This window comes from Antechinus flavipes, chromosome 3 (genome assembly GCF_016432865.1).
Source record: "Antechinus flavipes isolate AdamAnt ecotype Samford, QLD, Australia chromosome 3, AdamAnt_v2, whole genome shotgun sequence".
NCBI classification, from domain to species: Eukaryota; Metazoa; Chordata; class Mammalia; order Dasyuromorphia; family Dasyuridae; genus Antechinus; species Antechinus flavipes.
The window spans coordinates 165,549,103-165,561,178 of NC_067400.1; the positions used below are offsets into that span (position 1 = coordinate 165,549,103).

The 12,076-nt window shown below is 32.6% G+C and overlaps 1 protein-coding gene across 1 annotated transcript in view; it reads left to right on the top strand.

Moving 5' to 3' along the window:
- The window catches only part of MYO16 (myosin XVI), a 722,870-nt gene that overhangs the window by 246,564 nt on the left and 464,230 nt on the right, over nt 1-12,076 (top strand). Inside the window, exon 9 of the mRNA XM_051984178.1 lies at nt 4,562-4,715. Coding sequence (XP_051840138.1) covers nt 4,562-4,715 — 154 coding nt within the window. The remainder of the gene's footprint in view (nt 1-4,561; nt 4,716-12,076) is intronic.

A 12,076-nucleotide genomic window follows, 5' to 3' on the forward strand; every position in this document is an offset into this window, starting at 1 on the left:
CTGTTGTTCAATTGTTTTTGTTATTTCCAACTCTTTGTGACTTCATTTGGAGTTTTTAACCAAGATACAGACGTGGTTTACCATTTCCTTCTCCTAGTCATTTTACAAATGAAAAATTGAAGTAAATAGAATTAAGTGATATGTGCAAGATCACACAACTGCTATGTATTATAGGCCATATATGAACTCAGAAAGTTGACTCTTCCTGACTCCATTATGCTATCCACTTAGCTGGCTATGAACTTGTTCATGTGTTTTCTTTGCTATGCAGTTCCTTAACCTTATCATTCTATCATTTACAACTGAAGTTTTAGGAAAATACATTTTGTCTTCACTTTTCCATCATACACATTCATTCTTATTTGGTATTTAAACCATTGAATGGTTTAAATGCATTGAAACTCTTCTCTCAAAGGTTACTTATTACTTCTTCCTCCTCTATACTATATTATTTGGTAATCTCATCATATCCTATGGATTAACATATCAACTTTAGGCCAATGCTTGTCAGATCTGTTTATTGAGCCCTATCATCTTTTTTTTTTTTTTCTTTACCTCTAACCTTATATCTTGAACTGTTATGTTGTTTTTTTAAAGTCATTTTTTGAGTCATGTATGACTCTTCGTGACTTCATTTTGGAGTTGTCTTGGCAAAGATACTGAGGGGTTTGATATTTCCTTCTCCAGCCCACTTCACAGGTGAGGGAACTGAGGCAAACTGGGTTAAGTGACTTGCCTAGAGTTACACAAATACTAAGTGTCTAAAGCTAAGTTTAAACTCAGGAAAATGTTTTCCTGTGTCTAGGCCCATTATGCTAGCCACTGTGCTGCCTAGCTGTGCCACTGGGATATGCTATAAACATCCTAAATTCAATATGTATCAAACTGATTATGCTGTTTTTACCTCCAAACCTTCCTCTCTTTAAAACTTTAAAACTTGTCTTCCCAGTCACACATGTAATGTTCTTCTTGGTTCGGTTTCTTTGGGGTCTCTGGGAGCACCCTTCATTTCAGTTCAGTAATCATCACAAGAGTAGACAGGGCTTAAAGTCCAAATTTTTATTATCTCTTTCAAAGTCTTATATCCTTTACTTGGGGCTCGGCTAGTTTTCTGGAGGCCTTCCGGAGTCTTGGTTTCAGTGAAGAAGCGGAAGAGAACCTGCCATCAAAGGCAGTGTGAGATGAAGTGAATGACTAGTCCAAGGGCTTGTGCTTCAGCCTCAGCCTTCTATCTTCTTTGGCCTCTGAATGAACCTAGCTGCATTACCATTGTCTTTATAAATTCCTTGTAAGAATCCTTTGTTTCAGGTTCAGAGTTCTGGCCCATAACAACCCAGGCTCACAACCTAAGTACAATCTTTCATTCCTCATTCTCTTTTAATATCCATTACTATACTATCCATTACTTGACTCCCTTCTATGTTTTTTACTATCCAGTGACACTGGACTCTTTGCTGTTCTTTGAATATAACATTTTTGTCTCCTGATTATATGCCTCAGATACTTTCTAATCATGTGACCCTGGGCAATTTATTTAACCTTACTTGCATCAGTTTCCTCATCTATAAAAAGAACTGGAAAAAGAAATGTTTTGGTCAAAACAAACAAACAAAAAACAATCCAAAATGGATCATGAAGTGTTATAACACAGTTCCCTAATTGTTCTACCTCAGTTTCCCTAAATTGTTCTACCTCAATCCCCTAAATTGCAACCCTCCCCTCTGGTTCATTAGGACTGATATAACTTAGGGCTAGTTACTCTAAGTTACAATATAAATTGTAAATATGTAAACTCAAGATAAGGAGGAGTCAGACTTCCTGGCTCCTAACTCCTCCTAAATTATCAAGAATTTAGGGTCCTACTCCCAACCTGTCAGAACCAGATTGATAGTCCTTGACTGGAGAGTCCCATTCATCAGAGTTTAGACTCTACCCCTTGCCTTTGTGTAGCTACCTGAGCTAAGAGCTATAAATATGTTATTGAGAACTCACATTTGATGCTGGATGCTTTGGACATTAGCCCTGGGAGCATTGTGCCCCTAGCACAATCTCTTCCTCTCAGAAATCCAAATAAAATATTAAAAACTCTCTAATCTCTGTCTTGCCTCAGTTTCTCTGGCATTACAGAAGAGGAAGGCAGAACTAAAAGGACTCAACAAAAACATGTTCAGCACTTGACACACGTTAAAACTTAGTGAGATCTTATTAATGCTTGTTGACTTGTCAAATCATTGTTCTTTTCTGTTTTTTATCCTCTTTTAACCCAAGCTGAAACATTTAAGATTATTCACTTCCCCACTTTGCTTCTCCTCCTATGACTTTCTTGATCTACTCTTTTCTGGTTTTCTTCTTTATGCCTCTTTTGCTCCAACAAAACTGAACTTCTAATTGATCCCTGATTCTTCTCCGCATTTCTCCCCATCTCTTAATTCACTCAGACTCATGTGGACGCAGAGAGAAGATTGTGGGGACTGAATGTGGATCACAACATAGTATTTTTTATTGTTTGCTTATATTTTGTTTCCTTTCTCATTTTTTTTTCCTTTTTGGTTTGGTTTTTCTTGTGCTGCATGATAATTGTGGAAACATATATAGAAGAAACATACATATTTGACATATATTGGATTGTTTATCATCTAGGGAGGGGGCGGTGCAAAGGGAGAGAAAAAATTTCAGAGTACAGAGTTTTGCAGGGGTGAAATGCTAAAAATTATGCATGGTGTTTTTTTAACTTTCTTTTTTATCTTTTTTTTTGAATCAAAGCTTTTTTTTTTCAAAATATATGCATGAGGTAACTGTATAAATACATATTCTTATATTGGATTTACACATATTTTTGCCATGTTTAATATATATTGGATTACTTGTCATCTTTGGGAGAGAGCAGGGGGAGAAGGGAAGGAAATTTGAACAAACTTTTGCAAGGATCAATGGTGAAAAATTATCCTTGCATATGTTTTGAAAATAAAAATATTCAATAAAAAACATATGCATGGGTAATTTTCAACATTTCACCCTTGCAAAACCTTGTGTTCCAATTTTTTTCACCTTTTCCCCTAGAGAGCAAGTAATCCAATATGTGTTAAACATGTGTAATTCTTCTATACATATTTCCAAAAATATGCTGCACAAGAAAAATCAGATCAAAAAGGAAAAAAAATGAGAAAAAAAAACAAAATATGCATGTGTTTTGAAAATAAAAAGGTTTAATACATTTTTTTTTAATTCACTCAGACTCTCCTCCATCCCTGGAAGAAACTTTGATTTCATCTTTTCTTGCTGAGTTTTCCTAATTTCATATTCTATTATCTCTTATGTCTAAAGCTAATCTCAAAAGTTACCTATCTTTTCTGATCCCCTCAAATGGTGATTATTCCCCTTGGATCAGGGTAGATCTCTTTTAGCACTTAAGTATTTATAATGTACTATTTTTTAAAAAATTACAAATATTGGTATAGGCCACATCTACTCATGAAACTGTATATTCTATAGAAGTTTATAGGAAAAAATGTGATATGTAAATTTTCTCTCTTCCCTAAGGCTTAACATATAATAGGTGCTTAATGAGTTGAATTAGCCATTTCTTCTTCAAAACTGTAAACATGTAGTTATTAGGCATTTGTATTATCATGGTTGCCAAGATAGACTTGTTACTTTTATACTAAATTTCTTCATTTTAAAGTGAGCGATGATAATAAAAACGCGGAACAAAAACTGTTCTCTTGGTGGCTGCTAAATTTGCCAGTCATTTACAAATGCACATAACTTCAATTTGCTGGTTTGCATTGATTGTGCTATACTTTGCTCATGGAAATGGAGGATGTCACATTAATTATATCTTTAGTTAGTATTTATTGTACATTTTTCTTCTGTGCACCCTGCTAATTCTTTTTTTTTATTTCATGCTAAAAAATTAAAGTTATTTGATGCCTTCTGTACCTCCTATTTTTTTCTTGACAAAATCCATGCATATTTTAATGTCTGCTATTAATTTCTCTTAGCATACATTTTCATTGACATTTTTAATCAACTAGTATTCTGTCTGTGTATACATTTATATTGATATTTGTGGCTGATTTTTTAATACAAAAATAAAGTCATAGAGAAAAAAAACCAGCCCTTTTACTTTAAAAGCCAAGTTGAAAGCTCATCTATAGGGTAGATGTTTCACTACTTGGCCTTTGAGCAGGAAATGCTGCTACCATTCATTTGAATCACATGAATCAATATGCTATTTACAAAGGAGAAATAGTTTCATAAAAATGAAATCACCTCAAATTCTTTCAAGTCTCACTTAAAGCATTCAAAAATGATTTTCATATCAGTGATTCCTATTCTGTGAATATAGCATTTATTCTCCTGATTTTCATTGTAATGAAATGTAAAATGGGTCAAGAATAAAATAGATTCTTTTTAACATTGACAATCATTCCATTTTGAAACTTTTTAAGGAAGTGGATAAAACTTTATGTTTTATAAAACTTTACCAACATAAATTCATATAAATAATTATTAGATAGGATTTTTTTCCTTCCCTGATTTCATTATATTTATCTTTTAGATATTGCAGCTTCTGAGTTTATTAAAGAAATGTTACTAAAAGCAGAAACTGTCTGGGAGTTAAAAATGAAAGAACCCTTATCTGTTTCTTCCTTATCTCAAGAGGAGCCATATGAAGAGATCATCCATGATCTACCAGCAATTTCCAATAAACTGTAAGTACCTTCATTTTTAAAGGACAATATTCAATGATAATATCTTTGATACTTGAAAAGTGAAAGAACCTAAAGCTTTCCATTCTCATAGCATCATAATTTAAAGGTAGAATATTGTGTTTTAGGGACAGAAAGGAGACCAATGACACTGTATGACAGAGTATGTGAAAGGGAATACACTATAAGAATTCTGGAATAGTATGAGATGAGGAGAGATAAGTTATGATGGGCTTTGAAAATCAAAGGATTTTTTTTTATTTTAAAAGTATTATAATAGAAAACCATTTGAATTTATGAATGAAGTGATGAAGGACTACATGGACCAGAGTGGTTGGATAATTGCAATGTAAGGAGAAAGGAGGGGGAGTTCTTAGTGAATGGTTTTGAATTTTTCAAAGAGTATAGCTAATACAGGAGTGATAACTTGATAAAGAAATAAGTAATATGCCTTGCATATTAGTGTCAGGAAAATATTCAGCTCACACTTCTATAACCTAAGTGGTAATACATTATTATGGGGATTATTCAACTGGGAAATAAGAGCTACTATCTCTTAAAACTGTTATTAGGTGTCAACTCAGTGGAATACCTCCAGCTTAATGCTCTAAAAACTTGTCCTTAGCTTTTTGCTAACTAGCATGTTTATTACTGACTTAAATGTATATTTATTATACTTATGAAATCTGTCTAAGGGAAATGACCAAAACTTTGGACAATAGAATCAAGATACAAGAAGAATTCAACAGACTAGAAAAAGTAAAGGGTACATAATATAAATGATATATTGTAAATAAGTGTGAAGTAATAGGATAATAGATAAACAGCTGAATGATATCTTAGAGGCCATTTAATACAGTCCCATTATTTAACAGATGATGAAAATTATGGAATTGGTTATACAGAGAAGTCACAGTGACAGGATCTGACTTTGAGTTGTCTATCTACCAAAGCTAGTATTCTTTCCCCTCTACCACTTTCATATGGATTTAAATCATCTACACAGGATGGGAGTAAAGTTGGAAAGGATCAATGAGAGGAATTTTGAATTGTTTGTGGTAAAAGTTCAACACTATTTGGAATTGAACTTGTGTTCAGATATTTGGTCACCTTGAGCAAATCACTTAATTTATTAATCCTCAATTTCTTCATCTTAAAAACAGATGATAAAACATTACCTACTTTTATAAGCTTATTATGAAAAAAATAGTTTGTTAGCATTAAACATCTATATTTATATGTGCTATATCTATCTGAATAATCATTTTCTCTAATTTTACTTATTGGAATTTTATTTCTAACCTCATATATCAATTTCCATTGATAATTCTCTTAATAACAACATTTGACAATTAATTGGGGAAATGGATGAAAGAAAAAACCCTATACATAGCTAAGAAAGACAGTGGTACCATTGACTAGAGATGTCACAATGACTGTCACAAACAGTCTGAATAACTGAACAACAAAAAGTATGAGTAGGGGTCAACAAATAAACCAGAGTAGGTACAGTTGGTCAAAAAGAAAAATAAAAGAATTCTGAAACTGCAAGGTCACAAAAATCAATATGTATAAAACCTCATGAATCTGTCCCTTCCTTTCTATAACTATCATTGTTGAATCATTGTCCAATCATGTTTGACTCTGAGAACCCAATTGAGCTTTTTTGGTGAAAACCAAGTAGTTTGTCATTTCCTTTCTCCATTTATTTTACCAATGAGGAAACTGAGGCAAAGAGAGTTAAGAGTTGCCCAGAGTCACACATCTAGCTGAGGCCAAATTTAAACTCAGGAAGATGAGAATTCCTGTTGCCATGCTCCGCTCACTACCCACTGTGCGATCTAGTTTTCCTATATGTTTTATGGCTCCTCTCCATGTTTTGTGGTCTCTATATGTTTTATATCTCCTCAGCCTGTATGCTGAGGAGGTATCTTCAGGATTGTATAATTCCATCAGTTTTATTAGCACTAAATCTTGGTTCTTATACAATCTGTTCCTTACCTATTTTCATGATTTTATTTCCCAGTGCCTGTCTTTAAAAACTTAATGCCCCTCCCTGCCTCTTCTTTCAAGACTGCTTTTTTTTTTCTTCATCTGCCTTCTAAGAAAAAAAAGTCTGAATATAAATCCTGGATTGGCTATGTGAAGTACATGGGATTGTAGTCCAGTCATTCCAGTTGAATTCAATTTTTCATGACCTTATTTTGGACTTTCTTGATAAAGACACTTTCAAATTATTTTTAAAGTAATGAAATTTAAATATAAAATATTGGAAATTTTCTTTTTTTCAGTTGTGGTGCTAGGTTCCTTTTTTTTACTTAAAAATATGAAAGTACAAAGTATTATCACTATTTTTGATGTCACACATACACAAATTTAAAATAATTGCATATATGATGAGATAGTGTCATTTTTAATGTAAACATGCCCTTTGGTTTATTTTTCACATAAAAAATTTAAAAACAAACATGAAATTAGCAAGTTCCCCCTTGAGAAGAATTCACATATAAGATTATATCCAATTTTTCTCTCACATTTAATTTGTGTATTAGGAAATAGGTTAAAAAGTGTAGGAAGAGCAGGAAAAGAGGAGGAAAATATGGAAATATAAGTAGTCAATAGTATACATGATCTGCTCAGTTAATGTAAGGGTTTATTTCCATATTTTTGCTGATTTTATGAAATATTATATTTAATCAATATTGTTGTTCAGTTGTGTCTGACTCTTCATGATGACACTACTATTCTTGGAATTTTCTTGGCAAAGATATGGAGTTGTTTCTCATGAATTAAGGTAAACAATAACTGGACCAGTACCTAGCCAGTAAGTATCTTAGATAAGATTTGAACCCAGGTTTTTCTGACTCCAGACTTACCACTTTATCCACTGATTCAATATGGCAAGCCCCTATTATTTCACCAGTGAAAAATAACCAAATCCAATTACGTTTCATCTTTAACTTAAAGCATTAGAGAGATACCTAAGCTTCAGAAGACTAGGTGGCTTTCCCATAGTCAAAGAAGGCAATATTAGAAGGGAGAATGTAGTCTAGAAATTTTCTGACTCCAAGTCTAATCCTCTACACTATGCTATCTCTCAAATGTTGGATTTTTTTTTTAACAATAATTATATTGAGTTGGCAAGCACTTAAAATGTTGAAAGAAATGACACATTTCAATACTTCTTGTCCTTGATGAAATTTATTTGATTACAGAGATAGTTATAGAAAAAAATTACTGATTTAGTAATAATTAAACCCAAGTAGCTTTAAAACTTTATTCAAATGCAAAAAAAGAAATGGGTAGTGTTTTTAATTCTTACAAATAAAAAATGTATAGCTTATTTTATATTTTAGTTCAATAAGTATTCATTAGGCATACACAACGTGCCAGATATTATACTATGCACATGGGCTGCAAAAGTAAAAATGGGATTGTCCCTTATTTCAATGAGTTTATAATTTATTAGGAGAAAAATATGTGCATATATAAATATACACAAAATATATCCAAAGTAATTTAAGGAAGGAAGGCATTAAAAACTGAAAAGGAAATCAAAAAAAAGTTTCATATAGAATTCAGTGACTGGGTCTTGAAGAAAAAAAAAAGAATCCAAAAAGAGGAGTTGAGGAGGAAGTATATTCCAGGCTTGGACAGCCATTATAAAGACACAGAGATTGTAAATATAGTATGAGAGAAATAGTAAGAATGACAATTTGGCTGTACATAATGAGTCCAAATTTCATTGTTTAGGCATTCCTTCCTTTTACTGGGGGAAAAATATTGAAATCTCAAAACCTGAGATGATGAAATGAGACCTATCCTAAGTACAACATATTTTATAACTACATTCTTGAAATTCAGGAAATTTAAGAATTACAAGGAGAGAAAGTAATGACAGAATCTGTTATACATAGTCAAAGATGAATAATAAAAAAGTGAGAACAATTTAATATCAGAGAATGTGGAAGGACTGACTCTCTGATGATGGAGTGGTGCCCCTTTTTTCTCATGCATTTCTCAAATCAGTCATATTCAAATAGTTTAATCAGTGTTATTTTTCAGGATTAAATTAAAAATTAACATGGACCTACCTGAAGGAAGTTTTATCTGATGTGACACTCTTCCTGGCTCATGTCCTTTCTCTAACCCTTCCACTCCTTTCCACATTGTATTCCAGTGATGACCTATTAATGCCAAAAAAAAAAAAAAAAAAAAAAGGAAGCAAATATCATCAGTGATATAACCTTGTCACTGGTTCAAGGATGATTAGGCAAAGTCCTAGTTACAAGCTATACAGAAATTTTGTAGAGAGATTTCCTTTGATTGTCTCCCATATTTCAATATCTTCAAAATTGCCAATGAAAATCAGTATTTGTGTTTGAATATTTTATTCATACATTCCTTCATATTTCTCTGGCTATTTAAACAGAAAATTTATTATGATCTATTTAATAATAATACTTTGACCTTTATAGAATAGTGTTACTATATTGTCATATTTCATTCTCCTGGAATATTATTAGCTCATTTTACAGATGAAAAAACTGAGACTGAGAAGTTGACATGTTCATGGGCTTATAGCTAGCTTAATGGGATAGAGATAAAATTCAAACTCAGATGTTTTCAATTCTTAAGTCTCTTGTTTTTTGCCACTATGTCATTCGCCCTAAGTGAGTTTGTAATCTTGGTAAGGCAGATACAATTGTGCTTCTACAGTTATTTTGTTTGCTGTCCTTCAATTACCACTGGCAATTTTTGATAGTTGTATGAAACAGTTGTTCTTCTAAATATATCATTGACCCAGAATGACCTATGGTTTTTCAAAATCAACACAACTTTAGTCTACTCAACTGCAATGAAATGGCATCAGTTGAGATAAATTCCAGCAGGGCTCACAACCCTGGAGTCTGCATATTTATTTGAAAACTATTATGCCACTGTTATAATGGGAAGTGAGGCTGCAGCTGGCTGCATTCAGGTTTTGGATTTTATTACTATGTCTTGAAGGATTTGTGGAATTAAGTGAAATCCTGCAAATACACAGACATACTTCTATTACATTCTTTATGCATTTCTTTTAAAATTCTTCTGCTGTTGTTTAACAGATGACTTTTCAGGAGCCAGAAATAGGAGCTTATATAAGGAAGTGCCATGAATAAGGGAAGCAAATTTACTGAAAAGCACTTCTACATGCCTGCCAGTGCTTATCATTTGAAAAAAAAAAAAAAAAGCTTCTTTTTAAACAAATATTTGCCCCTAAAACTAGATTTGAGGCTCGAGGTAAAATTTCATCATTTCTGTTTGTGTTACTAAAAAGAGTACCAGATAGACCTTAGCACTTTGAAATCTGGATAAAGCAAAGAGCTATACATGTTGAGCCCCAAGAGTTCAATCAAAGGATGTTGTTTGTCTTTGCTTTTGCCTATGCTGACATGTATTGACTTTTTTTTTAAATCAAGAAAGTCATATATTTATGAAGTAAAGGAGAAACAGAGACAGCTAGAGGTGGAGAAAGACAGAAAGAGAGAGAGAGAGAGAGAGAGAGAGAGAGAGAGAGAGAGAGAGAGAGAGAATTTAGACAAAATATAAACTTTAGAGATGACATAGATCTAAGTGACTCAAGTCAATAGAAGGGGTAGATAGCGTTCTGCCTATGAAGACAATTAAATTAGTGACCCCATCTCACAGCACAGGTTACCTATTGCCCTAATACCCATTTCCAGAATATTTGGAGGACTCTTGATTAACCCTAAAAATCTTCCTCAAAAGACAATTTTTTTAAATGAGAAATTTACCTAGCATTCCATGCAGTTTTGTAATAGAACTATGTGAAAATTTTATGAGATAACAGTTCTTGTCCATAAATTCTAGATAGGAAGTAATGTAATGTCCTATTACTCATTTCTTTTGTTTGTTTGTGAATTAGTACATGAATAAGTATTCTTTAAAACCAACAAGAATAATACTGCAGGCATACTCATAATGATATCATGGCTTGTCTCTTTTCCTATCCCACCATCATAACCCCTCCCCTGATTCTTTATGTGGGAAAATAATAATCTGATGGTTTATTTTATGTTTTGTCTAGTAGTATTCTACTCAAATTCTTCAAAAATACAATGTATCTAATCATCATTAAAGCAAAGAATTCAGAAGAACAATAAACCTAGAAGAGGTTAGTGTGTCAATGCTTTTTTACAGACCTTTGTCTTTGAAAATTCCCAGAAGTCTAAATATGTCAAGCTGCTTGGTATGTAATACTGACAATTAAATACACATATCTAAAGAAACTGAGACTGAGAAGTTGACATGCTCATGGGCATATAGCTAGCTTAATGGTATAGAGATATCCATATCCTTCCCATCTGACTTACCTGTTCCCATCATTTAATTTTATAGCTCTTAGTTTGCTTCTGCTATTTCTGGCCATTTTGCTATTTTAGATTATTACTAGACATCATAAATCTGTTGAAGGATTTGACTTTTTCTTCTCTCTCTTTTTTCTTTTCTGAGCATTCCTCATTTGGAACTTTAGGATCATGTTCCTTTAGTTCACAAGATTCTGGGAAATAAAATAAAATAAAAATAAAATAAAATTCTTCCCAATGATTCTTGTTGAGTATAGCATGTGACCCACACATCTTTCCTCTTTAATCTTTCTGCATCCTCAAAAAGGCAGGGAAATGAAGAGGGAAGAATCAGACAAATATAAGCTCTAGTTACATTTTTAGATCTAATACATTCTTGCCCTATTCAATAAATTTATGTGCCTTGCAAATGATGCTGTTTCAGAGACTTAATTATATTGTATTACTTATAGTATCATTAAATGCAAATTAATCATGGTATATAAGTCACATAGAAAGAGACATAGCATGGCCTTACATAGTTGTTTCATAGAGAAGACTAAATATAAAAGTCCATGTTACAAAGTAATCTCCTATTAGTATATGCTATGTAACAGTATATATTTGAACTCTGGAAAAGGTTTTTACCTTATATAAACTTTTTTAATCTGAGTGCTATTTTACTCAAAAGAAAGGCTACAATTCTGTATCAGGAGTTAACCACTATCTATCTCTCCTATTTTTGTGGTCGTATTTCTCTCACTATGTCAGTGATCCCATATTCCCAAATACTATTATCCTATGTTATCCAGGCAGGATAGTGCTATATAAAAGACCCTCACAATTCTTCTTTATAGGGGTGTTTTGTTCTCTTTGCTTTCTTGGGACCTCCAAAGATGGATTATCATGCAACAAAGGAATTTATTCTGAATTCCTACCTACCCTTTTTACCCTGTTTTGGGCAGATGTTCTTTTCTGTCCAAGGCAATTTTATTAGGTGTTTACATGCCTAAA